The sequence below is a fragment of the Sorex fumeus genome, unplaced genomic scaffold (genome assembly GCF_029834395.1).
Source record: "Sorex fumeus unplaced genomic scaffold, SorFum_2.1 ptg000044l, whole genome shotgun sequence".
Lineage (NCBI taxonomy): Eukaryota > Metazoa > Chordata > Mammalia > Eulipotyphla > Soricidae > Sorex > Sorex fumeus.
Genome location: NW_026606101.1, coordinates 12,944,180 through 12,968,839, shown reverse-complemented (window position 1 = coordinate 12,968,839; position 24,660 = coordinate 12,944,180). Strand labels below are relative to the sequence as shown.

The window sequence follows — 24,660 nt, the reverse complement described above, 5'->3', positions numbered from 1 at the left end:
GGAGTAAGCCCTGGGCATTGCTGGGTATAAGAGAGAGAGAGAGAGAGAGAGAGAGAGAGAGAGAGAGAGAGAGAGAGAGAGAGAGAGAAGAAGAGAGAAGCTGATGCAGATGCAGGGGTGACTAGGAAGTTGATTGAGAGAAAGGAAGGAAGGGCGGGTGGGTGGACGGTGGCGTGGCTGTGAATACTGACGGGTCTGGAGGAGGGCGAGTGGACCAAAGGGAGAGACTAGAATGTGCGCACTGCAGATGGGTGGGTGTTTGGGTGGTTCGTTGGCAACATGAGGGTGGAGGAAGGGCAGGGAAGAGCGTGGCTAATTTCTGGGGTGTGGCCAGAACTGTATCAGTGAAAGGCGGGTGAGTTGCACCAAACCATTTCGGCGACTTCATCCATAGCCTCCTTGGCCCCATGGCTGGACCCTTTGCTCACGCCCGTGTGGATGGCCCAGATGGCTCTTGGGTCTATACGTACATCTCCATCCCAGTAGGTGCTGATTCAGGCAGAGGGCTGGGGGGTTGACGTGGAAAGGCGGCGAGGAGGCCTCACCTGTGAAGGGCACGGGCCTGTGACATCACTTCTGACCATGGGCATGAAGGCCCCAGGGCAACGTGGGGTGCAGCTAGAGCTGGTGTGGAGTATCCCTTCCCTCTGCCTGCCCCTGGCTGGGTGACGCTGGCCTGCCCATCGGTACTTTGAAGTCTCAGCCCCAACAGAGCACCCCAGGGCTCCCTCTCCCCATCCTGCTCACGGGCTGAGGTGTCCTGTGTCGTCTGGAAGGCAGCGTGGCTTCGATTAATTCTGGGGATGACAAGAAGCATACATGTAGTTCACACTTCACAGGGAGTGTGGAGGGCCCGGGAGGCAGGAAAGTTGACTCAAGCCTCCCGAGCCCATGGCTTTGAGGCAGACCCAGGACTGGCACACCCCAAATGCCCAAACCACCGTTTCCTTGATGGTCGGGGTTGTTGGCGGTGGCTCAGCCTGTTCCTCCCTGTCCTGTCTAAGCCTCTTCGCGAAGCTTCTGACAGTCCCCACTGGCCTCAGCCTCACTCCCACTGACTCCCTGTGCCCTGTGCTGGTCGCCTCGAGGACGGGATGTCTGCAGGGATGAGGTGTATGTGGTATAGGGGGCTCAAGGGTGGCAAGAGGGGCCTGGAACACCACTAACGTGAGGCCCACAGCAAGCCGTGCCCTCTCTCCTTCCGCCATGCTTCTGCGTGACCCGTGAATCAGGCTGGGAGAGGAAGCAGAAGGAAGAGTTAAAGAATGGTGGCAGAAACCTGGGTCCCAAGTGGAGTGACCAGTTGTGGAATTTGAGATTCTGGAGGTCCCCAGTGCTGAGCCCTGTGTGTATGTGGGAGCAGTTTTATTTCTTAAGGCAGAGGTTTGTTAGACTCCTAATGGGTATATGATTCTTCATGAAAAAAATAATTATGGATGCACCATTGGTGTCAATGCATTACTCTTACTCTTTCAAATATATGAATATATGCACTCCTTGAGCTGAGGAATTGGCATTAAAAGGAGAGCAACTAAAATTATTTGTAGAAATGCTAGCTCGCCCCCCCCCCCTCAGCCCCTTGGACTGTTTATTCTGCCGTGTCATACACCCCAGGGGTTGCGGGGGGATTTGGGGGGGTGGTGGCAGATGGGGTTGAGTTAGCTGGAGGCTCCCTCCAGGTAAAGCTGGCTGGGGGGGTCACTTCCTCAATGACTGCTTCTCCCCTCACTACATTGGGGGTCCTGGGGGCACGGAGCACCTCCCTCTGGAGCAGCCCCACTGGCCCAGCTTACAGTTGTGTCTAGCATACAGTAGCAAACAGTAAGTGCTCAATAAATGCTCCCGAAAAGATGATTATCCCCTACTTCTTGGCAGGGAGCTCTCAGGGAGGCCTGAGCTGGTGCCAGGTGTGTGTGTGCGAGGGGGAGTGCCCACGCCCCTCCCAACCCAGGCAGCATTTAAACGGGGGCAGGTACAGGGAAGGGCTGCTGCCCACACCTTCTGGACCTGGCCTCCTGGTACTCTTGGAGCCGACTACAGGCGGCATTACACGGGTTCCTTGGGCGAGGCATTGGCCTTCTTGTCTAGGACGGGATGTCCGAGAGTCGGCGAGCAGGAACCGCCAAAGCCTCGGGCTCCCAGTCCTCTCTGGAATGTGCCCACGGGTGGAGCACACTGTGACCTCACAGAGGGGGGAGGGGCTGGGGGTCTTCCACGGGGCCCGGAACCTCCCCTCTGAGGAAGCCAGTCTGGGTGCTCGGATGCGGGCACGAAGACTGCAACCTGGGCTTGCCAGAGCCTCCGGAACCAGGCAGGGGCGAGGGTTCAGGGCTCTCCTGGCCACCCAATGTTGGTTCTTGCTCCCCGACTGCTTCCTGCCCTGGGCTGTTCCGATGGGCCATTTTCTTGGGTTGCAAGTGAACACATTTCTTCTTTTTTTCCCATTTTATTTTGGCTTTGGGGCCATTCCCAGCACTGCTCAGGGTTTACTCCTGGCTTTGCACTCAGGAATCACTCCTGGCAGTGCTCTGGGAACTCTATGGAATGCTGGGGATCGAACTCAGCTCAGTTGGGTAGAAGGCAAGCACCTTTACCTGCGGTACGATCATTCTGGCCCCCATGCTGAACGCATTTGGTGATGTCGAGATTCTCCCTGGTGGACACAGAGCATCACACAAAATAGCACTCAGGTGTTGCTGTTTTAATAAAGTTCTACTTTTGACTGGGGGAAGAAAGAGAAGCTTGATTGGAAATGTGGTGTTTTCTGTCAGTCCCACCCGTGGCGAGCTTCCTGGAACTGACACGCACATGTGTTCCCTGCGCCTTCTGACGGTAACGGCTCAAATTGCAGGCTCAGTGTCTGTGACTCACCACGGGGGCCCTGCCATGAAACACCTGAACTTGGAAACTGTCGGGTTACACCACAAAGGGTCATTATGATCTGCAGATGGGAGTAAATTGGGTTGATCAGATGACCCTGAGGAGGTCCTGGATGGGTCAGGGGAGTCCAATGCCACAGTTCGAATCTCTGCCCGTGCAAGAGGAAGCCCGAGAGAAGGGTCACCTGCAGAAGCCCTCAGCCCTTCCTGGCTTGGGAAGAGGGAGGGAGGGGGCCATGGGCCAAGGAACGAATGTGGCTTCTAGGAGCTAGAGAAGACGGGGGCACCATCTTCCTCACCTCTGAGGAATAGCCACTTGCCCACCACTGCCTGGATTTGAGTCCAGGAAGAGCCTCTGGGGAGTCACTGTCTTCCCGTTGTTCACCGATTTTGTTCGGGTGGACCCAATAACAGACTTGTTACTGTGTTTGGCATATCGAATACGTCACAGGTAGCTTGCCAGGCTTTCGGTAGCTTACCGGGCTCTCCGTGAGGGGCAGAGGAATCGAACTCGGGTCGGCCATGTTGGCCGCATGCAAGGCAAACACCCTACCCGCTGTGCTATCGCTCCAGCCCCCTCTGGGGAGCTTTGAACGTGAGTGTTAGGTTGATGTAAGCAGCAGTTGCACACAGATCACAGGGTGAAGCCCTGAGCCAGTTACAAGCATCCTTAAAAAATGTGCACACCCATTTCCTCCTCCGCGAGTATCTGTGAAGCCCCTGTTTGGAGCCGGTGCTGGTGTGGGGCTGAGCAGCTCCAGCACCCCGGGGTGTCGGTAAGGAGGCTGCAGGACACCTGCCATATGTGGTGCTCAGCAAACGGTGTGTGCCATGGCCCTGGGTGAGGCTGGGGAGAGGCCTCTTCTTTGTGTCTGAAGCTGTCCCTGGTTCCTGGGAATTCAGGAAGAGGAAGTGTGCATGGTCAGAGCAAACACCTCCAGAGGCTTTGGTCAATATTTGTGGCCCCTCACCTCGGCTGCTGTTTGCCTGGGCCACAGAGAGGCCAGCAGGAACGGTCTAACACATGGGTGGACACCGGAGGTCAGAAGTAGGATGCGAGGGAGCTCACGACTGACTGCCCTCCCCCTGCTCGCTCTGTCCATCACAGAGGACAGGGTGCCGGGGCTGGGAGCAGGGCTGGTCAATGCACCGTGGCCTCCCAGGGAATGCCTGGAGAACAGCTGCCGCCTGGGTCAGCACCCCAGACAGCCTGAGAGGGAACACCTGGTTCTGGCCTGGTGTATGTGCTGGTGGGGTGTCGGTGGGAGCTATGGGGGGATGCTGGAGATGGGAGGGCCCCTGAGGCAGCTGGGTCAGAGGAGCCTGTCCCACACATGTGCGTGTACCAGTTGGGCACATGCCTCACCCTGTGTGCCAGGAAATAGCTCACCACACACTGGCAAACATGCACCTGCACACCGACACAGACCCAGAATCACACTCAAGAAGCCCACCTGGACAGGTGTGTGCACAAAACTCACAGTGGCACCTGTGGGTGCTGGTAATGAGGCCTGTGACATTGTCAGTGGAGATGCTGACAGGCCCGTTCCAGACACACACACACACACACACGCACGCACACACACACATACATAGGCACGCTCACATACACAGACATACAGATATGCTCACACCTAGACACGTATACACATACAAGCATACTTGCACATACACAGTCATGCTCACACACACAGACATACGCATAGATATGCTCACCCCACACATATATATACACACACAGACACACTTGCACACACACAGACACAGTTATGCTCACACTTAGACACATATACACACAAACACACACGCACACACAGTCATTCTCACACACAGACACATATGCATAGATATGCTTACCGCCCCACATATACACACACACAAAGACACACTTGCACACACAGACTCACACATAGACACGCTCACATACACAGACACAGATATGCTCACACTCAGACATATATACACACATAAACACACTTGCACACACAGTCATGCTCACACACACAGACACAGGCGCATAGATATGCTCACACACATATACACACACGCAAAGACACACTTGCACACATACATTTTCCTGATCAGATCTGATGCCCACTTACATGTCCAGTCTGCACACCCAGAGCACAGAGACAGCCCCCAGCCCTCCAGCACCCACAAGGCCTTACACTACTCATACCCTCACATCTCAAACTTCCTTGGCCCTGGGGTGCCAGGCGGAGTGTGGGTTTGGAACCAGGGAAGGTGCCTAGGGCTCGGTTTGTCTTGACTGGGTCATGTGTCTGAGAGGCTGTGTGTGTGTGTGTGTGTGTGTGTGTGTGTAGGGGGGCAGGGGGACCAGAAACTGAGGTGTTCACACCATCACCATCTTTTGACGCCCTTGGAGTCAGAGCTCGGCGCGTGAGCAAGGCCAGGGCTGCGGGGCGGGGTTGGGCTCCAGCGTGGCTGTTCTGGGTAACGGCTGTGAGTAATGGCAGCGTCTCTGCTGGCACGGGAGCCCCTTCCTCCCGGCTGAGTCATGGGGGTCCTTCTGGCCAGCCCTCCTTCCAGCAAGCCTCTGGCCCCAGGGTCTCTCGGAGGTTGGCAGCCCCGCCCAGCTACGTGGCCGCCCCACAGCACCCTCGGATGAGACACTTTGGCAAAGGCCGTGTTTGCAGGGAAAACACTCACAGCCAAAAGCAAACCAGCCCCTCCCCGAGTCCTTCCCTAGAGGACCCTGCCTCGAGGGAGCCCCATAAAGCAGCTTCCACACTGGCCACGAGGAGGAAGACTTGGCTGGGGCTCGAAGGCAGCTGCTCTAGGAACCTGTGTAAGGTAGGATGGGGACGGGGCTGGCGCTCCTCCAGGCAGAAGCCTCAACTTTTCCATCTGTTCAATGGGCGTGCAAGCTCCCCTGGCCTTCTGTAGCAGGGCCCGCCCTTTGGCAGGACCCTGGTGAGGAGCCGGGACTACCCCACGGGGTCTCAGTGAACCCCTCATTCCTGCCTGGCACCCTTTCCCTGAGTGGAACACAGAAGTGCCTGCTCAATTAGCTGGGCTGGAGGGGGTCCGAGGAGTCATGGTGGGGAGGCATGTGAGAAACTAGGTCCTCCACTGGCCTCTAGGCTGGCCGGCCACACGGGTCTGGGCTGTAATGTCAGGATTCAGAGCTGGTACTCAAAGCAAGGGCCTGTGCTCTCCTATCTGGGAACCCCCACCCCCATACCAACTGTGTGACCTTAGACCGGGCCATGTCCTCTCTGGGCCTGGGAGGCACGAAGGGACTTTGGTAGTCCAGACTGATGTCACTTTGCCGGTGGTTCCAGCAAAGCAGGAGACCTCACTTCCTTTCAAGAAGTGCCGGGGGCAGGGCCCGGGCCCGGGCATGGGGGTGGCTACTGAGGTGTCCATGCGGTATAGGGGTTGGTGAGCAGCCTTGGGGGCACATGCAGGACCGGCTCCCTGACATGACCTCTCCGCAGCCCACAGATCTCGGGGTGCCCACAGCCAGGCTCCATGGCTTGGGTATGCCGGCTGGGCCTGCTGCTGGCCCTGGTGCTGCCCGCGGTTGGCTCCTCCAGGCCGGGCATCGTGGTGAGACTCAACCGTGCGGTACTGGACTACGGTAAGAGACGGAGCGAGAGTGAGCCCGAGAGCTCGTGTGTGTCCAGGACCCCCAAGGCTCCCTCTGCCCCCCACCCTCAAGGGCCTGGATTGGAGCTTCTCTGCCTCTGGAACCCGGTCCCACCAGGAGTCTGACTCGGTGCTGACGGGGGAATAGGGGGGTACAGGCTGGGGTTCAGAGTGGACGGCTTGACCGTGCTTGGGTGCCTGACCGGGGTGGGCCTGGGTTGCTGGGAGGTGCTGGCGTGTGCATGGACAGGCATGGAGAGGTGCCCATGTGGATGCCTGGATGCGTGTCTTGGGGTGTGGCTATATACCCCGGCATAATACATGAATGGGGTGTCGGTACATTTGCAGACTGGGAAGAGGCCAGGCGAGACCTGGGCAGAGTCCTGAGCTGAGAGCAGCCAGTGCCCCCTAAGCTTCTGGGGGTGATGCTTTGTCCTGTGGCTCTTCTTTCCTTCCAAGCTCTAGCCAGTCCCCGGGGCAAAGCACAGCGCAGAGACCTGGGTCCCACAGAGGCCCCCGGGAAGGCCTTTGAGCTGCCATGGAAGCTGGGTCAAGGGCCAGAAGCCAGAATTTGCTTCCCCCGTGTCAGAGCAAACTCACTACCGCACGAGGGGCTCAGAGAGCAGGAAGGACTTGTAGGCACAGGGGCCACGAAAGAGTGAGGCAGCGACTCAGGGGCAGCCGGCCCAAGCTGGGGCGTGCACAGCTTCCAGGACCTTGATCCGGGCAGATGGGCGGGTGGTGAAAAGGCTCAGTGATCCGTGTTAGATCGTGACTGGTGCCTGGGGCCACGCACGGATGCCCGCTGCCTGGCCCTGGCACCCACGCCCTGTCCACCCGTCCCGCGCGAGGTTCCATTGTCCTGGAGAACCCTTGGGTGTTCCTGCCCATGTTTGCTCTCTGGAAGGCTGGGGCAGGCCTTCCAGAGTGCGTGCTCACACTTCTCCTGGGGTCCCTCCCTGTGCGTACCCACAAGCTCCGAGTCAAACATAAGCTGTGTGTGGTGTGGTGTGTGTGTGTATGTGTGTGTGTGTGTAGAGGTGTCCTGAGATATGGGGGTGACCTCAACCCAGCTGCAGAAGATCAGGCTGGAGAGAGGTGCTATGCCTGGATGGAGATCATTGCTTTTCTGCTTCTCAGGATCAGGGAAACTGAGGCCCCAAGAGATTTTGCACAGTGGTGGGAGAGAAGCTGGTCCCACCAGAGCTCTCGTCAATTACTTTGGGCCAGCAGCACCACCTTTCATTTTACTTAGTTTCTTGCTTTTGTTTTGGGGTCACACTAAGCCATGCTCAGGGCTTACTCCTGGTTCTGCACTCAGGGGCTTGGGGGACCAGGGATGCCAGGAAGCAAACCTGGGTCGGTCTCATGCAAGGCAAGAGCCCGAGCCTGCTGCTCTCTTTCTCTGGCCCTGCACCTCTCCTCTGAATTCCGTCCCCACTGGGTTCTTCCATCAGCCCAGCCAGCCCAGTCAGCAACTGAGCACCCAGAATCCACTTTCCATCAAGGCGCCCCAGAGCTATGAGATTCTTTTCTTTTCTTTCTTTCTTTTTCTTTTTTTTGTAGGAGTACTGCTATTTATTCAGCCACTGATTAGCTGATTGAATTCGGCATGAACTCCATCTTAATTTTTAAAAATTTTTTTCTTTTTATATTTATTTACTGAAGCACTGTGGGAAAAGTCACTAAGCTTTCAGGTTTAAGTCTCGGTCATACAATGATCAAACACCTTCCCCTTCACCAGTACTCATTTTTCACCACCAAGAACCCCAGTATACACCCCCTCCCACCCCTTCAAATGCCTGTGAGGCAGATGATTTCCACTTAACTCTTTTCTACATTGATTACATTTATTATTTCAACAAAAGATGCACCATTATTGTTTAGAATTTTCCCCCAAACAATCAGAATTGCTGAAAAGGCATTGTGAAATATTTTGTTTTCTATAGCTGGTTATGAGAATCATATAATGTCACGCGGCCACGATTTTGGATTTCTGCAAAGAGCCAGATAATTACGAGATTGGTTTCTGTGTGTCCTGTGTTATGACCGTGCTGGAAAGCCGCTCGTGGGGGCTAACTTGTGACCTCGGTAGGGAATGAAGGACGTGCCGGTACCGCTCCCCTTCCCATGAGACTGCAGTTGCCCTGTCACTGCCAGCTCGTACCTGGCTTTCCTATAAGCTCTGAGGTGGCGGCCACCTTGCTGCCAGGGGGGAAAAAGGTGGAAGGGAGCAACACCCTTTCCCTCCTGGGGAGGCATGACGCCATAGTTTAGTGCAAGGTCCATTCACTTTTCTTCTGCAAGCTGCCGGGCTCTGGACTAAGTCCTTTTGCCTCTGGAGCCATGGCCGTGCCAGAGAGCCGCTTGTGGGGGGCAACTCATGACCTTGGTAGGGCACGAAGGACAAGCCGGTACCGTCCCCCTTCCCATGAGACTGCAGTTGCCCTTTCACTGTCGGTTCATACCTGGCTTTCCAATAAACTCTGAGGTGGTGGCTACCTTGCTGCCAGTGGGGAGAAAGGCAGAAGGGAGCAACACCCTTTCCCTTCCGAGGAGGCATGGCGCCGTAGTTTAACGCATGGTCCATTCACTTTTCTGCTGCAAGCTTCCGGGCTCTGGATTAAGTCCGTTTGCCTCTGGAGCCATGGCCGTGCTAGAGAGCCACTTGTGGGGGGCAACTTGTGACCTTGGTAGGGCGTGAAGGACAAGCCAGTACCGCCCCCCTTCCCATGAGACTGCAGTTGCTCCGTCACCGCTGGCCCATACCTGGCTTTCCAATAAGCTCTGAGCTGGTGGCCATCCTGTATGCAGTCCAGATGCATTTTTTCCAAAAGCCACTGGGTTTCAAGATTTGTTTCTGAGTCTCCAGTATTATGGCTATTAATCAGCCAGAGAGGCCGTTTGTAGGCAGCGTCTTGTTGGGATGGGAAGAAAGAGTCGACTCCACCCCCATGTGGTGAGGCCCCATGTGTCTCGTCACTGAAGGCCCAAACCTGACTGTCCAGTGGCCTCTGGAGGATGGTGGTCACCAGACCGCCAGGGGGAACAGGCCAAGGCACGAAACCTATTCCCACCTGGAGTGACCCAGCGCCAGTGACCTACTGCAGGAACAGGACGCATTTCTGCCAAAAGCCTTTGGGTTCCTAGATTCGTTTCTGATACTCTGGGATCATGGCCATTAAGCAGTTCGATCAGGAACCAGAGGGGCCATGCTTCCAATTAAATAGCTGAGGTGGTTTGTGGGTATGTCTCCCACATACCTAACATTTGGCCGTTTACTTTCTTGGTAAACTTTGCCCCAAGTTTTTGGGGTCTGGCCAAAGGCACAGCAGCAATTTTGGGGTATCTGAAAGTCTGGTGTTGCCATCAGGCTGCTGATGCACTCACCTCACAGGTACAGATTACAGATTGATCTGCTGGCGGCACCATATCCCCAGCCATGAGATTCTTAATAGGAAACTGGACAGCGCTAGTGAGAAGTGACATTTCCTGTGCCCTGAGACTTCTCAGAGCCCCTCGGTGCCAGATGCTGGAAATTCCAGGGGTCAGAGAGAGAGAGAGAGAGAGAGAGAGAGAGAGAGAGAGAGAGTGGCCAGGCCGTGGCACTCCTGAGCCCCCGTCTCCAGGTGTGGCTGCCTCCCCCGGCAGCCCAACCGGGCCTCCTCCCCAGCTCACCATGCCAGGTGGGGGTGCTCCATTGGAGGGTTCTTCTTGCTCTGCAGAAGGGGGGAGCTGATGGGAGCCTTGCAGAAGTGTGGAGGCTGTTTCTGAGGAGTGGGCTAGAGTGGAGGGGAGTCCAGGGGCAGAAGCGAGAGCACCTGGCGTTCCCTGCAGGGTTTGGTAGCTGTTTCACCAAGGTGGGACTTGCTGAGTCCCCGGCTGCCTAAAGTGTGGGGTACCCCTCAGAGGGAACCTGACCCCAATGCTGCTCTGGCCCCCCAGTGTCTGACATCGGGAAGGCCCCTCTCCAGCGAGCCCTTCAGGTCACCGTTCCGCACTTCTGGGACCGCAATGGAAAGGAGCTTCAGCTCACCAGGTGAGTGCTCCCGGCCTCAGAGAAGGTGCTCCCACCACTGGGTGAGTACTCCCACCTGCCACGTGAGTGCTCCCCTTCCTCCCTGGGAAGAACATGGCAGTCCACCACATACCTCTGAAGGCATCATCCACCCCAGTTCAGACCCCCAAACCCCTAAGTTTGAGCCTGACTTGCAACTGCAGCTTCCTGGGAGTCAACTGACAAAGGAGGGAGGGCAGAGTCCAGACCAGGTTCCTCTACCAAGATCTCCCTTTCTCTTTCCCTCTCTCTCCCTCTTCCCCCTCCCTCTCCCCTCTCCCTCTCACTTTCTCCTCTCCTTATCTCTCCCTCTCTCTTCCCCGCTATTCTTCTCCCTCTCCCTTCTCTCTCCCTTCTCCTTCTCTCTCTCTCTCCTTCTCTCTCTCCCCCCTCTCCCTCTCTCCCTCTTTCTTTCTCTCTCCTTTCCTCTCCTCATCTCCCTCCCTCTCTCCCTCACACCCCTCTCTCTATCTCACACACTCTTTCTCTGTCTATGTCTTACATGCACACTTTCTCTGTGTCTCTCTCCTACACACTTATATCCATAATTAATTGTTCACTTATTTAAATCTGTGACAGGGGTCATATCCGGTGGCTGTGGTTGAGGTGGCGGGGTGGCCATGCTCTCAGCCTGTGCTCTACCCCAGAGTTACCTTCCTGGCCCCTCTCATCGAATATATTTATATATTTTTTCATATGTTTTGGGCTGGCAAGATACCCGTGACGTATTTGATATGCCAAACACAGTAACAAGTCTCACGATGGAGATGTTACTGGGCACACTCGAGCAAATCGATGAACAACGGGAGGACAGTGCTACGGTGCTGCAGTGCATATGTTTTGAAATAGGAGGGCCCAGGAGGGTGAGGCTCTGGGCTTGTCACGTGATCACCCACAGCTCCACCAGCTGCCCAGGCTGAGCTTTGCTAGAGTGGTTCCAGGGCCTTGGTACTCCTGAATGTCTCCCCATTAAAAAAATCTCTCTGGCATATCAAGAAGCTTCAAATCGACCAAGTTGTGAAGGATGCCAAGAGCTGCCTGGAGTGTGGCTCTGGAGGGGTTTGAGGACATGGACACTCTGCAGGGTGCAGATGGCCGGGAGCCAGGCCACCCGCTGTTCGTGGTTGTTTGAGATGATGTTGAAGGTGCCGGTGTACGGGCTGTCAAGTGGGGCACAGCAAAGTGAGGGTCACTGTCCCTGGGGCCGAGGACAGAGAGAATGTGTGAGCCCAGCTCCCGGGCCTGCATGGTATGGCCGGTGCCTCACCACCGAGCACGTTCCTGGCCTAGACACTTTCTGCCCTAGTGTGTTATTCGAAGCACCAGCTGACGATATAGCTCATGCAGGGGTTCAGACACACACTGTTCCAGAGTGTCCACAGAGTGTTCACAGAAGCTACCAGAGAGTCTGTCTTACACCCCCCAACACACACACGTGCATACGCACACACACACATACCCCAAACACACATGCACGCACATACACATACAAACATACACACACAGACACCTGCACACACCTATCGCCTGCCCTCAGTAAGCCCAGTTCTGTAAATCAGTTCTCAGGTTCTAGTGTCTTTGACATTTGTTATTTCCTTAATTTTTTAATTGATTTTTTTGGGGGTGGTGGATGGGTCATGTCTAGCGGTACTCAGGGCTTACTCCTGGCCCTGCACTCAGGGATCACTTCTGGCGGGCTCATGGGACCATACGGTGGTGGAAAGGTGTAATGGTGGTGGGATTGGTGTTGAAAAATTGAATGTAATAAATTATTGTGAACAACTTTATAAAAATAAAAAAGTTTAAAAAAGGGACGATAAGGGATGCCAGGGATTGAATGGCTTGGCTCTGTACAAAGCAAACACCCTTCCCGCTGTACTGTCTCTCCAGCCCCACCTGCTGTTCTCTCTCTCTGGCCCTATGTTTCCATCTTTCCCACACGTGAGAGGCTGTTCTGTAATTGTCCCTTCTCTTCTGGATGATTTTACTCAGCAAGATACCTGGAGATGACTTTTATTAAATTAAGTTAATTAATCGATTAATTAATTTTGGCCACACCTGGTGATATTCAGGGCTCCGCACTCAGGAATTACTCCTGGCGGTGCTTGGGGGACCGTATGAGATGCCGGGGATGGCACCCTGGTGGCTCTGTGCTCAGCAGTGAGCCCTGGTGGTGCTTGGGGGCCCATATGTGGTGCCTGGGATCGAACCAGGTTCAGTTGTGAGCAAGGCAGTGTGCCTTCACTCCTGCACTGTCTCTCTGGCTCCCCTCTCCTTTCTCTGCAGTGCTGGGGACTGAACCCAGGGCCTCTCACACGCAAGGCAAATACTCTAATGCTGCAACACACGTCTGCATACAGCTCAATATCATGTTGGGGCAGACAGCTCACGCAGGAAGGATTAATTAACCACAGGCTAGGTGGGGACTACTCGGCAGCCAGGATGGGGACTTTGGGGGTGATGGTCCCTTTGCCAGGGGCCTGCAAGTCAGAGCTAACGACTTGGGTGCCCCAGAGGGCATCTCTGGGTTTTTTTTCACCTTCTCAGCTTCCAAGAGTCCCTATCAGAAACCACATCCTTCAAGGCCCGAGCAATCATCTTACTCCCATTCCTGCCCAGTGCAGACGTCTTCTCTGCATCTTCTCCCTGCATGGCTTGCATATTGCCTCTGATGGAGAACTCACTACCTCTTCCTCATCCCACGGTTCCACTCACCAGAAAGTTATTTACCCATTCCCCCACATCCCACCTTTTGTAGCAGGGAATACACACCCAGCACTGCTTGGTGGAATTTGCAGTGCCAGAGATGGAACTGGGGTGGCCTGGATTCAAGGAAAGTGCCCAGAAGGTCCTTTGTAGCACCAAGAGTGTGGGTATGACTCAGAGTATTGTCCCGGGGGGCTCAGTGTCTAAATGAGGGCCACACTGTCCCCTTCCTTCCTACCCTGCAGGATCCAGATTCCAGATGTCCAGGTACCCGACCTCCACCTGACGTTCATTGCCGGTATGGGGATCCGTGTGTCGGCAGCAGCCAATTTCACATTCAGGGTCTTTCGGTGAGTGAAGACCCTTGTTGGAGATGGGGGTAGGAGAGGGTACAGGGTTGGTCCCTCCTATGACATGCACTTCACTCCTCCCCCGCCCCCTTGCCCAGTTCCTGCTGTCTGGCCCTCCTGTGGGCGACAGAGGCAGTGCTAGGACTTCTGGGCACCTGGAGTCGGCTCAGAAGCTGAGCATGAGTTTCCAGCCTTCTCCAGACCTCGGTTTCCCCCCTATAAAATGGTGGAAACTGGAAGTGTGGCTCTGAGGGTGGCAGTGAGTGAATTTGTCACTGTGATTGAAATTGTGATCGCATAGTAGGTGCTCAATAAATGGAGCCATCAGAATTAGTTGCACATGTCAGTCACATGCATTTTTGTTTGTTTTTTGTTTTGGGGGGTTGTACCCGGTAGTGCTCAGGGCTGACTCCTGGCTCTGCACTCAGGGATCACTCATAGTGGGTTCTGGTGACCACATGTGGTGCCAGGGACAGAACCCTGGTCTGCCGCTGTGTGCAAGGCAAGCACCCTCCCTGTTGTCCTATCTTTCTAGCCCGAACTTCACTTTTTTTGGGTTTTTTTTGGGTCACACCTGGCAATGCTCAGGGGTTACTCCTGGCTCATGCTCTCAGGAATTATTCCTGGCGGTGCTTGGGGGAGCATATGGAATGCTGGGAATCAAACCCGGGTCGACCGCGTGCAAGGCAAATGCCCTACCCACTGTGTTATCGCTCCAGCCCCCTGCACCTCACTTTTACGTCATGAGCTGGGAGTCTCATTTGAACCCCTCTGGCCACTTGACACCCAATTTTCTGGTGCTGGCTGTAGAGTGCACAGTTCCTGTGAGAGGGGCCCACTGTCACACGCCCATGGTGCAGACGAGGAAACAGGTTCTGTGTGGGAGAGGCAGAGTCTAGGAAACCCGCATCGCACCTTCGGCTGCAGTCCGGGATCTGACTGGAGTTTGGGGGCCAGCAAGGACCCCTGCATCTGTCCAGTGGAGGATGAGCTCTGGCAGGGGCTCTATGGGGTCTTGCCTGGGTCAGGGTGGGCTATGCTGGGGGTGCCGCTGGGGTCCAGCACTGGCTTCCCAGCAGTGGCCCTGAGCCTCTGGAGCTGAAGCTGCCTGTGGAGCTGATGGCCGACGCCCGGGTGACCCAGAGCTCCATCCGGAGCCCGCTGGTCAGCATCTCTGCTTGCATCCCATCCCTGGACCACGGCTTCCTGCTCGATGGCCACAACAGGTGGGTGTCTGCGGGGGGCAGGGCTGTGGCACCCAGGCGGCAGCTACTGCGACCCTTCCCTGACCACCTGATTCAAGACTTGCCCCTAGCACTCAGGAGGCCCCAGAGACCCCCCTCCCCATACCCATACATGCACACTGGCCTCTGGCCAGACATGAGGCTTGGAGCGGGGTGGGGCTTGCCTGAGGTCAGTGGTGAACTTCTAGGTGAACACAGGAGTGAACATAATCTGGGAGGGGTCCCTGGCGCGGAGTGGTGGGGGTTTGCTAAGACTCCCACTGTCAGCATTGCTGCTAATAACCCCTTGGGGTTCCCGCTGGGCCCCTTGCCTCTGCATCTGCCCCCAGGCAGTGGAAGCATGGCTCTATGTCACGGGGAGCCAGCCGAGGCCCAGAGGTGTCTTGCTGGAGAGCACAGAGCCCAGGCAGCAGCTTGTGACCCTCATGTCTACCTACCCCTCATCCCCAGGGCCGGGGAGGGGGCAGGGAGGTCTCCCTGCTAGGGGAGGAGAAGGGGAGGGGAGGCGGTGTAGAGGAGGAAGGGGGAGGTGAGAGAGGGCAGGAGGGAGACTAGGGAGGGGAAAGAAGAAGTCAGAGTGTAAAGTTAGAGAAAGACAGGACCCCCTACCCCAGCAGGGGTTGTGTCCCCATAGTACCCAGACTCCATCACCCCTGTCCCCTCATGAGTCTTCATGACAAGGCCTGTTTTGTTTTGTTTTTCTTTCTGGATCATATCCGGCGATGCACAGGGGTTCCTCCTGGCTCTGCACTCAGGAATCACCCCTGGCGGTGCTCAGGGGACCGTATGGGATGCTGGGAATTGAATCCGGGTCGGCTGTGTGCAATGCAAACGCCCTCCCCGCTGTGCTATCGCTCCAGCCCCAATTTGTTTGATTTTGTTTTGTTTGTGACAGGGCCTGTTGAGGTTCTTTTTTTCCCCCTGAACATTTCTAGTAAGGTAAAAAAGGTAAAGACCCTCCCGTCGATCATCGATTTGCTCGAGCGGGCCCAGTAACATCTCCATTGGAGACTTTGTTGTTACTGTGTCTGGCATATCGAATACTCTCGGTAGCTTGCGGGGCTCTCCGAGAGGGGCGGAGGAATCGAACTCGGGTCGGCCATCTTGGCCGCTTGTAAGGCAAACGCCCTACCCTCTGTGCTATCACATTTCTAGTATTTTTAAAAATTTTTAATGAATCACCATGAGCTACAGTTTCAGACTTACAAGCTTTCATGTTTCAATCAAACAATATTCGAGAACCCATCCCTCCACTTGGGCTGGAGCGATAGCACAGCGGTAGGGCGTTTGCCTTGCACGCAGCCATTATGGCCGACCCGAGTTCGATTCCTCCGTCCCTCTCAGAGAGCCCGGCAAGCTACCGAGAGTATCTCGCCCACCCGGCAGGGCCTGGCAAGCTCCCGTGACGTATTCGATATGCCAAACACAGTAACAACAAAGTCTCCAATGGAGACGTTACTGGGCCTGCTCGAACAAATCGATGATCAACGGGAGGGCCTTTACTTTACTTTATCCCTCCACCAGTGCCCATTCACCACCAATGTTTCGATTGTCCCTCCCACCACGCCCACTCCTCGCCTCTGTGGCAGACACATTCCCTCTTACTCTCTTTCCTTTGGGGTGTTATGGTTGTTTGCATTATAGGCACTAAGCAGCCATCGTGTTTGGTCCATAGTGTGCTTTCAGCACGTTATGTTGAGGTTCTTTGATGGGGACAAACACCCAGAAGTTGGTGCCTGTCCCTGGGGTGGCTCTGCAGGGAGCAGCCTCCTGAGACCCAGGTCTGGTTGGGTGACGGGAGAACCGAGGCCTGGGGTGAGGTTGGGGTGCCCCAGGAGGAGGCAGACCTGGGGCCCCGCCTCCCTGACCCAGGGCCCATGGGATCTGCCTGCCACAGGACAGGTTGGTGATCACCCGCGTGGCACCTCGGGACCTCAGGGCACTCAGCCCTTCTTCCCTCCGGGATGGGGGCTGTGCTGGGGGCACCCACACAGAGACCCCTCTGTGAGGCCTCCCTGTTGGAGGTGATTGTGCGGGAGAGTGTGAGGGGAGCCTCTGGGCCCTGACTGGGTAGGGGGAGCTGGGCCGTGATGGAGGCAGCCCTGCCTGGGGGGGGGAGCACCGCTGAGGACCCCTTATCCCATGCCTCTTCCTCCAGCCCCCCGGCACTGCTGCCACTGCAGAAGCATCTGAAATCCGTCCTGAGGAACAAGGTAATGCCCCCGCCCTTCCCCTCCCTGCCTTCTTCGCCAGACCCCTGCAAGGGGCATGGCATGGCTCAGAAGGCGGCCCTGGTGTGGTGCAGCCAGGCGGGTAGTGGCCATGGCAACCGTCTTCCATATTGGAGCCAGGAGTGGGGGGCCCAGGTTCCTCCATGAGGAGAGGTCGGGGTGGTGGCCCAGGCAGAGGCTCTTGGGGGCCCGGGGGGCTCATTCTGTGGTTCCAGCCCCAGCTGCACACTGGGCTGGGGTGGGACTCTGCTGTTGGCCAGTGGACGCAGCAGGGGCTGAGAAGCATGTGGCCTGGCTGGGGTCCCGGTTCCTCCCTCCCGGGAGCTTCCCTGGCTCCCACCCACCTTCCCCAGTCCCACCGACACACCAGGATGTGGGAGAAGCTCCCCGGGGGTGGCCTTGGGCTGAGGCGCTCAGAGGTGCCCCTTCTTGGGTGGGTGGGTGCTGGCTCTTGTCCTTAGCTGGGGTGAGAGGGTGGGCGCTGACCTGCTGGCACTGGAGTTCCCTGGCCCAGGAGCTGGTTCTCCCTCTGGCCCTCCCTGCCCTCTCTGTGGGTTGCTGTGGAGCCCCCCACGGTGCCTTCCCACTTCCCCTGCCCTTGGCTTTGCCCTCTGAAGCCACGCAGCTTGACCTGGCCTTGCTTCTGTTTCTGGTCAGCCCCAGCCCTGTGGTCGACACTCACCTCCTCTGTCATGTTCAGCCCAGCTCAGCCAGTGGCTCGGTGGGTGCCCTGGGCCCAGCGAGCTGCCCCCTGCCTGCCCACCAGCACCACTTTCCACTTGCTGATGCTCGTGTGGCTTGCTACCTGCCGTGTCCCTGGGCCCTGCTGTGGTCCCCTGGGCTGAGCTCAGAGCACCGGCTCCCACCAGTCCTTGGTGCCCTAGAAGGCACCCAAAGATGCTCCTGGTGCCTAAGGAGGGATTCCGGGCTCCCGACACTGCCCGCCAGCCTAAGGCCCTCTGGACCCGGTTCTGTTTCCTTGCAGCTGTGCCTGAGCCTCGCCAGCCTGGTGCAGGACCTCAACGTCCACCTGGGAACACTGATAGGTGAGACCCGGGGCCCCACGGAGGGGACTGACACCCTTCTCAGACTCCCGTACTGGGGGGTCAGACATCAGTCAGAAGATGACTGGATAGATACTGGTGGACTTGGGGAGGTGCCAAAGTGCAGAACTGTCTTGGGGTGCTTTTGTGTGTATCTGTGTGTATGTATAATATATATGCATACATATATATAGAGAGAGGGAGTGAGAGAGACAGAGAGAGACAGAGAGGTCATGTTCCTGTGTGTTTGTATGAGCCTGTGTCCGTTTGTGTCTCTGTGTATGTGTGTGTGCGTATGTGTGTCTGTCTGTATTTTTGTGTCTGTATGAGTGTCTGTCTGTGTCTGTATGTTTTACTGCGTTTCTATGTATGTTTATGTGTGTGTATGTGTCCATATGTCTGTGCTTTATCTGTGTGTGTCCAAGTCTGTGTCGGTGTGTCTCAGTGCATGGCTGTGTGTATATCGGGCCTGTGTGTGTCCATGTGTCTCTGTGCATGTCTGTGTGTGTATTCATGTGTGTGTGAATCTGTGTCTGAGAGTGTCCATGTGTCTCCTTGTGGGTCTGTGTGTGCATCCATGTCTGTGTGTGTATTCGTGTCTGTGTGTGTCCATGTGTCTCTGTGTGCGTCTGTGTATGTATCCGTGTCTGTGTGTGTATCCTTGTCTGTTTGTGTATCCGTGTCTGTCTGTGCATCCTTGTCTGTTTGTGTATCCGTGTCTGTCTGTGCATCCATGTCTGTGTGTGTATCCGTGTCTGTGTGTGTATCCATGTCTGAGTGTGTCCGTGTGTCTCTGTGCATGTCTGTATGTACAGCCGCCTTGGGGTCAGGCTGGCAGGTGTGATTCCAGGCCAGGGTCAACTCCCTTGGCACATGGGCTGACAGGACGGCGGTGAGGCTGACTGAGGTCGCGAGTCCCATGTCCACCCTGAGAAATGAGAGCTCCCTCCTGCCTTTGTCAGAGGCATTGCTACCTGGAGACTTGCCTCCCTAGAATTCGGGGTCTCTAGTGGAGCACTGTCTGGGGAGCAGAAGCCAATATTGCTTGGATGTGACCTGACTAAGAGCCAACAGGCTGTGAGCGGGGCTTGGGGCAGGCCCTCCCCCCAACCTCAACTCTTCTCTCCCAAGCCCTGTCCTGCCCTTCCTGTCACTTGGCGTGGGCCGGGCTCATGAGGAGGGATGCGGGGATGCCGGCACACCCGTGGCTGGGGTGGGCCTGCTGGCAGACCACGTAATCTCGCCCCCTGGTGCCCTCAGGCCTCACCCCCGTGGGCCCCGAGTCCCAGATCCAGTACTTCATGGTCGGCAAGCCCACAGTCACCAATGACTACATTGCCCTGGACATCAACGTGAGTGGTTCCTTGCCAGCCCCGAGCCCAGGGGGTTCTGGAAGATTCTTCCAGGGGTTGGGGCATGGGGAGGGGGCGAGTGGGAATGGCTGGCTCACGAGGGAGGGGGCAGCACGCAGCTGGCGGAAGCCCGAGTTCTGCCAAGGAACCTGCTCTTTGCTCCTTCTCCCCCCGTCAGGCGGTTCTCTTCCTGCTGGGCAGTCCCATCGTCCTGGCTGTGAACGCCACCCCCTTCCTGCCGCCTCAGCCTGTGGGCGCGCCGGGCGCCATGGTGACCCTGTGCCTCTCCCAGGACCTGTTCGACTCAGCCCTCCTGCTGCTGCAGAAGGCTGGGGCCCTCAACCTGGATGTCACGGGGCAGCTGGTGAGGGAGACCCCCTCGGAGGCCCCCCCGGGGGGAGGGCCCTGGAGCTCTGGGCCTCATTGGCTGCAGGGGGGCTTCCATGGGGGTGTTGGGAGGCCCTCCTGAGCTGGGCAATGGCCGTACTGACCCATCTCTACTGGCTGATGCTTTCAGAAGTCTGATGAAAACCCGCTCAACACCTCCTGGCTCGGCCAGTTCATCCCTGAGGTTGGTGACACTTCCAGCTAGCCTGGGGCAGGGACAGGGGAGGATGTGTGACCCTCTGGGCGGGGGCAGCTTCCCTTGCTTATGTCTGTCCCTCTGCCTGCACCCTTCCCGCTCCGAGTGGCCCCTTTGTCTGCCCAGACCTCGTCGTCTTTCCCCTCTGTGCCTGGCCTCAGGCTGGACACGAGTTTTTCTCTCCCTCCTGTTGGGGATGACCCAGTTTGGGCGTGTCCTCCCAGGCCACACCCTGAGCGTGTTCTGGGACACTATGTGTGTCCCTCTCGCCCATCACTGACCCGCCCCTCCACTCCCCGACTCTCTCACCTCTGCAGGTGACCCGCCAGTTCCCCAACCCCATGCCCGTGGTGCTCAAAGTACGGCTGGGCGCCACGCCTGAGGCCACGCTTGGCGCCGGCAATGCCACCATGCGGCTGCAGCCCTTCGTGGAGGTCCTGGTCGCCACCTCCAACTCGGCTTTCCAGTCCCTCTTCTCAATGGACGTGGTGAGCTGGGCTGTGAGGGTGGGGGGTGCTGGCGAGGAGACCCCAAGGAAACTGCCCTTCCTGCCTCACGCTCCTCACTCGCTCAACTCTGCCCTCTGGGTCTCTGTGCTGCGCCTGCAATGTGTCAGGACGTGGTGGCCTCAGGACCTTCGCTTGTGCTCTGCTCTGTGCCTCAGATGATAGATACACTTCTCCTGCTTCTTGCTGGGCTGGCTTTGCCTCATCTTTCAGCTCTCAGCTTAAATGTGGACATGTGCCCAAACCACCCAAACCCTGAGTAAGCTGGTCCTTGCCTGCTCTCTGCACACTCCCCTCTGCCATGCTGCTATCTCCCTTCTCTGCCTACCATCTCCACAAGGATTTCACTGGTTACTGGTTACACTGGTTACATATGGTTATAGGTCCCCCTTGACCACTTGCCTGTGCTGCAGAAAAACTTGAATGAGTGTCCCGATGGGTGGATGGTGGGGGAGTAGGGACCAGCCAAAGGCTCAGTATCCTTTGACCCTTGACCCTGCTTTCCCATAACCCCAGGAGGTGAACCTGAGCCTCCAGCTCTCCGTGTCCAAGGTGAAGCTTCGTGGGTTTACTTCTGTGCTGGGGTGAGTGTCAGAGGTGCAGGGGATATGGCGGGCACAGCAGGAAGGGTCCCCGCTAACCCCCTCCCCACCCCCGACTTCCTCTCAGGGATGTGCAGATCACCATGACCTCATCCAATGTCGGCTTCGTTGACGTGAGTGTGAGGCTGGGGTCTCACGGGTGGACCCCTGAGCCAGACAAAAGGGCCACATGTGCACTCCCAGCCCCTACTCCTGGGATCCATCTGTTCTTCCTGGGTTCACCCGGCTAGTCAGCCTCTGGGTTTCACTGGGGTCCATGACTTGGCTGTCACCACTTGGCGGCCAATGACTTGTCATCTGCCCTGAGCAGTGGGCCACCAAATTTCCTGGTTTGTGAGACTTCCCAGCGTCCCCAGCTGGCAATTCCTTCTGGGATGTGGCCAGCCCTGTGTGTGGCCCTGTCAGTCTGTCTACGCTCAGCCCTTCTGGTGGTGGGTCAGCCAACAGAGCACCAGCCAGCGACTGACCCAGCCGCCTGTAGGCACACACTGTGCTGGCTCGCAGGGGCTGGACCCTTAGTGACCCCTCTGGGGACCCCTTTCTGAGGCTGGGATGTTGCTGAACTCTGAAGACAGAACAGGAGCAACCAACTGTCCTTCCTCTGTGCTTCTGTGCTTTTGTGTGTCCATGTGTCTGTGTGTATCTGGCTGCCTGTGCACACCATTGTGTCTCCGTATTTCTGTGGCTCCATGTCTCTGTGTCTCCATGGGCCTGTGTCTCTGTGTCTCCATGTCGCCATGGCTCTGTGTCTCTGTGTCTCCATGGGTCGGTGTCTCCATGGGTCTGTGTCTCCATGTTTCTGTGGCTCCTTGTCTCCGTGGCTCCTTGTCTCTGTGTCTCCATGGCTCTGTGGCTATGGTTTTGTGGCTCTGTCTCCATGTCTTTGTGTTTTCATGGGTTCGTGTCTTCGTGTCTCCATGTGTCCATGGCTTCATGGTTCTGTGTCTCCATGTCTCTGTATCTCTGTGTCTCCGTGTCTCCGTGTCTCTGTGCCTGTGTCTCCATGGCTCCATGGCTCTGTGTCTCCTTGTCTCCGTGGCTCCTTGGATCCGTGGCTCTGTGGCTGTAGATCGACCAAGTGCGCTTGCTCATGGGCCCAGTGTTTAAGAAGCCCCTGATGAACCACCTCAACGGTGAGTCTGCCTGTGCCCGCACCCAGGTCTAGGCTGCCTCGGTTCCTCAGGCTCAGAGGGTGGGCGGGTGGGTGAAGGGGATTTGCTGTTCAGGTCCTTCTTTTTTTCAGATCTCAGTTTCCCTTTTTGTAAAGAGGGCCTCAGAATGCTGCCTTCCGCTTTCTGGGGATGAGGGACAAGTGCCACCCTGCAGAGGGCTTGAGGCCCGGTGGCTCTGGCCGCTGCCCCCACTGACCCTGATCTCTCCTCTCCCTCCTGCAGCTCTCCTGGGCCTGGGGATCGCCCTCCCCCATATGCTCAATCTCAAGTATGTGCCCCCCGAGGTCTTCATCCACGAGGTAAGTGCCTTTGGGGTGACTTCTTCCTGCCCACCCCTGGGGGAGGGCCTGGGCCTGGGGACTGGGGGTCCCCTCTCTCACTCTGCCTGCCCATGCAGACAATGGGCGTTAGCCAGACCTGGGTGGTAATGAGCATGCCGGTCCCCAGGAATGCTTCCTGGGCCGGAGCAATAGTGCAGCGGGTAGGGCGTTTGCCTTGCACGTGGTCGAGCAGGGTTCAATCCCCGGCATCCCATATGGTCTCCTGAGCACCACTAGGAGTAATTCCTGAGTGCAGAGCCAGGGGTAATCCCCTGAGCATCACTGGGTGTGACTCAAGAAGGAAAAAAAAAAGGCAAAACACCAACCAACCAACCACCCCCCCCCCAAAAAAAAAAACCCAGGAGTTCTTTAAACCCATTGTCTCTGTCAGCTGCACTTGGGACTTGGGCTGTCTGAAGGGATTCAGTGCCCTGGGAGGACATGGTCTGCCAGCTTTAATTTCAGGCCCCCACCCCCGCCACTCCCAGCGGAACTCAGGGGCCATTCTGGGTCTGATGTGCATATTCTGGGTTTGATGTTCATGAGTGACCCCTGGTGGTGCTTGGAAGACCATATGCAGTGCTGGAGATCAAACTGGGGTCAGCAGCCTGCAAGGCAAATGCCTTCCCTGCTGTATACTCCCTCTGACCCGGGGCCTACCTTTTGTACACAAATCTCAGTAGACTGGGCGGGGGAGGGGGTGCAGGGGAAGGTGGTGGTCAGTGTCTGTTCCCCTTTATGGCCTTTTCTGGATCAACAGGGTGGGCCCAGGGTGCAGTTTTACTGCACTGTGTGAGATCTGATCATCTCTTTCTGTTCCACCCGGACAGACACAAGATACATTTCTCCCTTCATTGACCAACCAATCTCATACGGGACAGAAGGCTGAGGAAGTTGGGGTGTGCGGGCCCGACACCTGAGTGTTGGGAGGACCTGCTGGCGCCTTTTGGGGGAAAATGTTCTCACAGCATAACGACAATGTTCCCCTTCATGCCCCCTCCTGTCATTTGAAAGATCATGATCCATGGAAGATCTGTAGGGTTTTCCCCCAAAGACCCCTCCCTTTAGGAACAGGCAGGGGGCTCACTCACTGTGGCACTCACGATCCCGTCCACTGGCTTCAAGGCCAAGGTCCCAGTTCCAGGACATGGACAAGGACGGTCAGCTGCACTGATACGTGGGTACCTGCAGTATAGCCAGCGCAACTGAGAAGCTGAACTTTAGTTTATTTATTTATTTATTTATTTATTATTTTTGTTTGGGGGCCACACCTGGCAATGCTTCGGGTTTACTCCTAGCTCAGGAATCACCCCTGGCAGTGCTTGGGGACCAGAGGGAGTTGCCACGTGCAAGGCAAGCATTCTCTCCGATATGCTATTATTGCTCTGACCCAGGAACTGAGTTTTTAAATGTCATTTGACTTGAATTAATTTAGAGGTAATCAGCCATGCGCATGTGGTGAATGGTGCCTTTCTCGGGGGCACAGAGGACCTGAGGAGAGGGAAGGGGTGGGCCAGGCTGCCCTGGGGCTGGTCCCCAGCCGGACTTGGAGAAGACCTCAGTGGGCCTGGACCCCTACCTTACAGCCTGAGATTCATCCAGACCCACCCCGGACCTGAGTGCTCTGGCCCCTGGGAAGAGCTGCAGCCTCATAGTAGTCCTTAGGGGGCGCTGTTACCTCCAGGAGTCACACAGCAGGAAACCGAGGCCCAGAGTTGTCGAGGGCTGTCCGCAGGACACACAGGAAGAATGTTCAAGCATGAACTCAAAGGTGGGCTGGTGGGGCAGTTGGCCACCGGGTGGCCTCTGACTTGGGTCCTGCTTCCGCCCACAGGGCTACGTGGTGGTGTCCAGTGGCCTCTTCTACGAGCGCTGAAGCAGCACCTTCTCAGGCTGGGCACGGGCCAGCTCTCTGCTCTGGGTCTCAAGTCACAGGGGAAACCGAGGCAAAGCCGCACTGCCCAGGGCCCAGCCAGGCTGTTTACTCTCCACTGCGAACTGGG

General features: G+C 56.7%; 2 protein-coding genes across 2 annotated transcripts in view; one reads left to right on the top strand and one right to left on the bottom strand.

Annotated features, from left to right (window-relative positions):
• The window catches only part of SUN5 (Sad1 and UNC84 domain containing 5), a 20,352-nt gene extending 14,083 nt beyond the window's left edge, over positions 1–6,269 (bottom strand). Inside the window, exon 1 of the mRNA XM_056121549.1 lies at positions 6,203–6,269. Coding sequence (XP_055977524.1) covers positions 6,203–6,269 — 67 coding nt within the window. The remainder of the gene's footprint in view (positions 1–6,202) is intronic.
• Positions 5,677–24,660, top strand: BPIFB2 (BPI fold containing family B member 2). The gene is made up of 16 exons (XM_056121942.1): positions 5,677–5,693; positions 6,341–6,483; positions 10,437–10,530; positions 13,500–13,604; positions 14,681–14,830; positions 16,968–17,061; positions 18,065–18,125; positions 19,383–19,474; positions 19,653–19,838; positions 19,992–20,045; positions 20,375–20,545; positions 21,080–21,147; positions 21,233–21,278; positions 22,235–22,298; positions 22,560–22,636; positions 24,492–24,660. Exons 2-16 carry the CDS (start codon positions 6,375–6,377, stop codon positions 24,531–24,533), a joined length of 1,413 nt encoding a protein of 470 aa, XP_055977917.1. The 5' UTR covers positions 5,677–5,693; positions 6,341–6,374; the 3' UTR covers positions 24,534–24,660.

Bases quoted from the DNA above. Each gene is read 5' to 3' on its own strand.
- BPIFB2 (XM_056121942.1), top strand. From the start codon at position 6,375: ATGGCTTGGGTATGCCGGCTGGGCCTGCTGCTGGCCCTGGTGCTGCCC. The intron at 20,046-20,374 runs GTTGGTGACACT...TCACCTCTGCAG, and splicing joins TCGGCCAGTTCATCCCTGAG to GTGACCCGCCAGTTCCCCAA. The intron at 21,148-21,232 runs GTGAGTGTCAGA...ACTTCCTCTCAG, and splicing joins GGGTTTACTTCTGTGCTGGG to GGATGTGCAGATCACCATGA.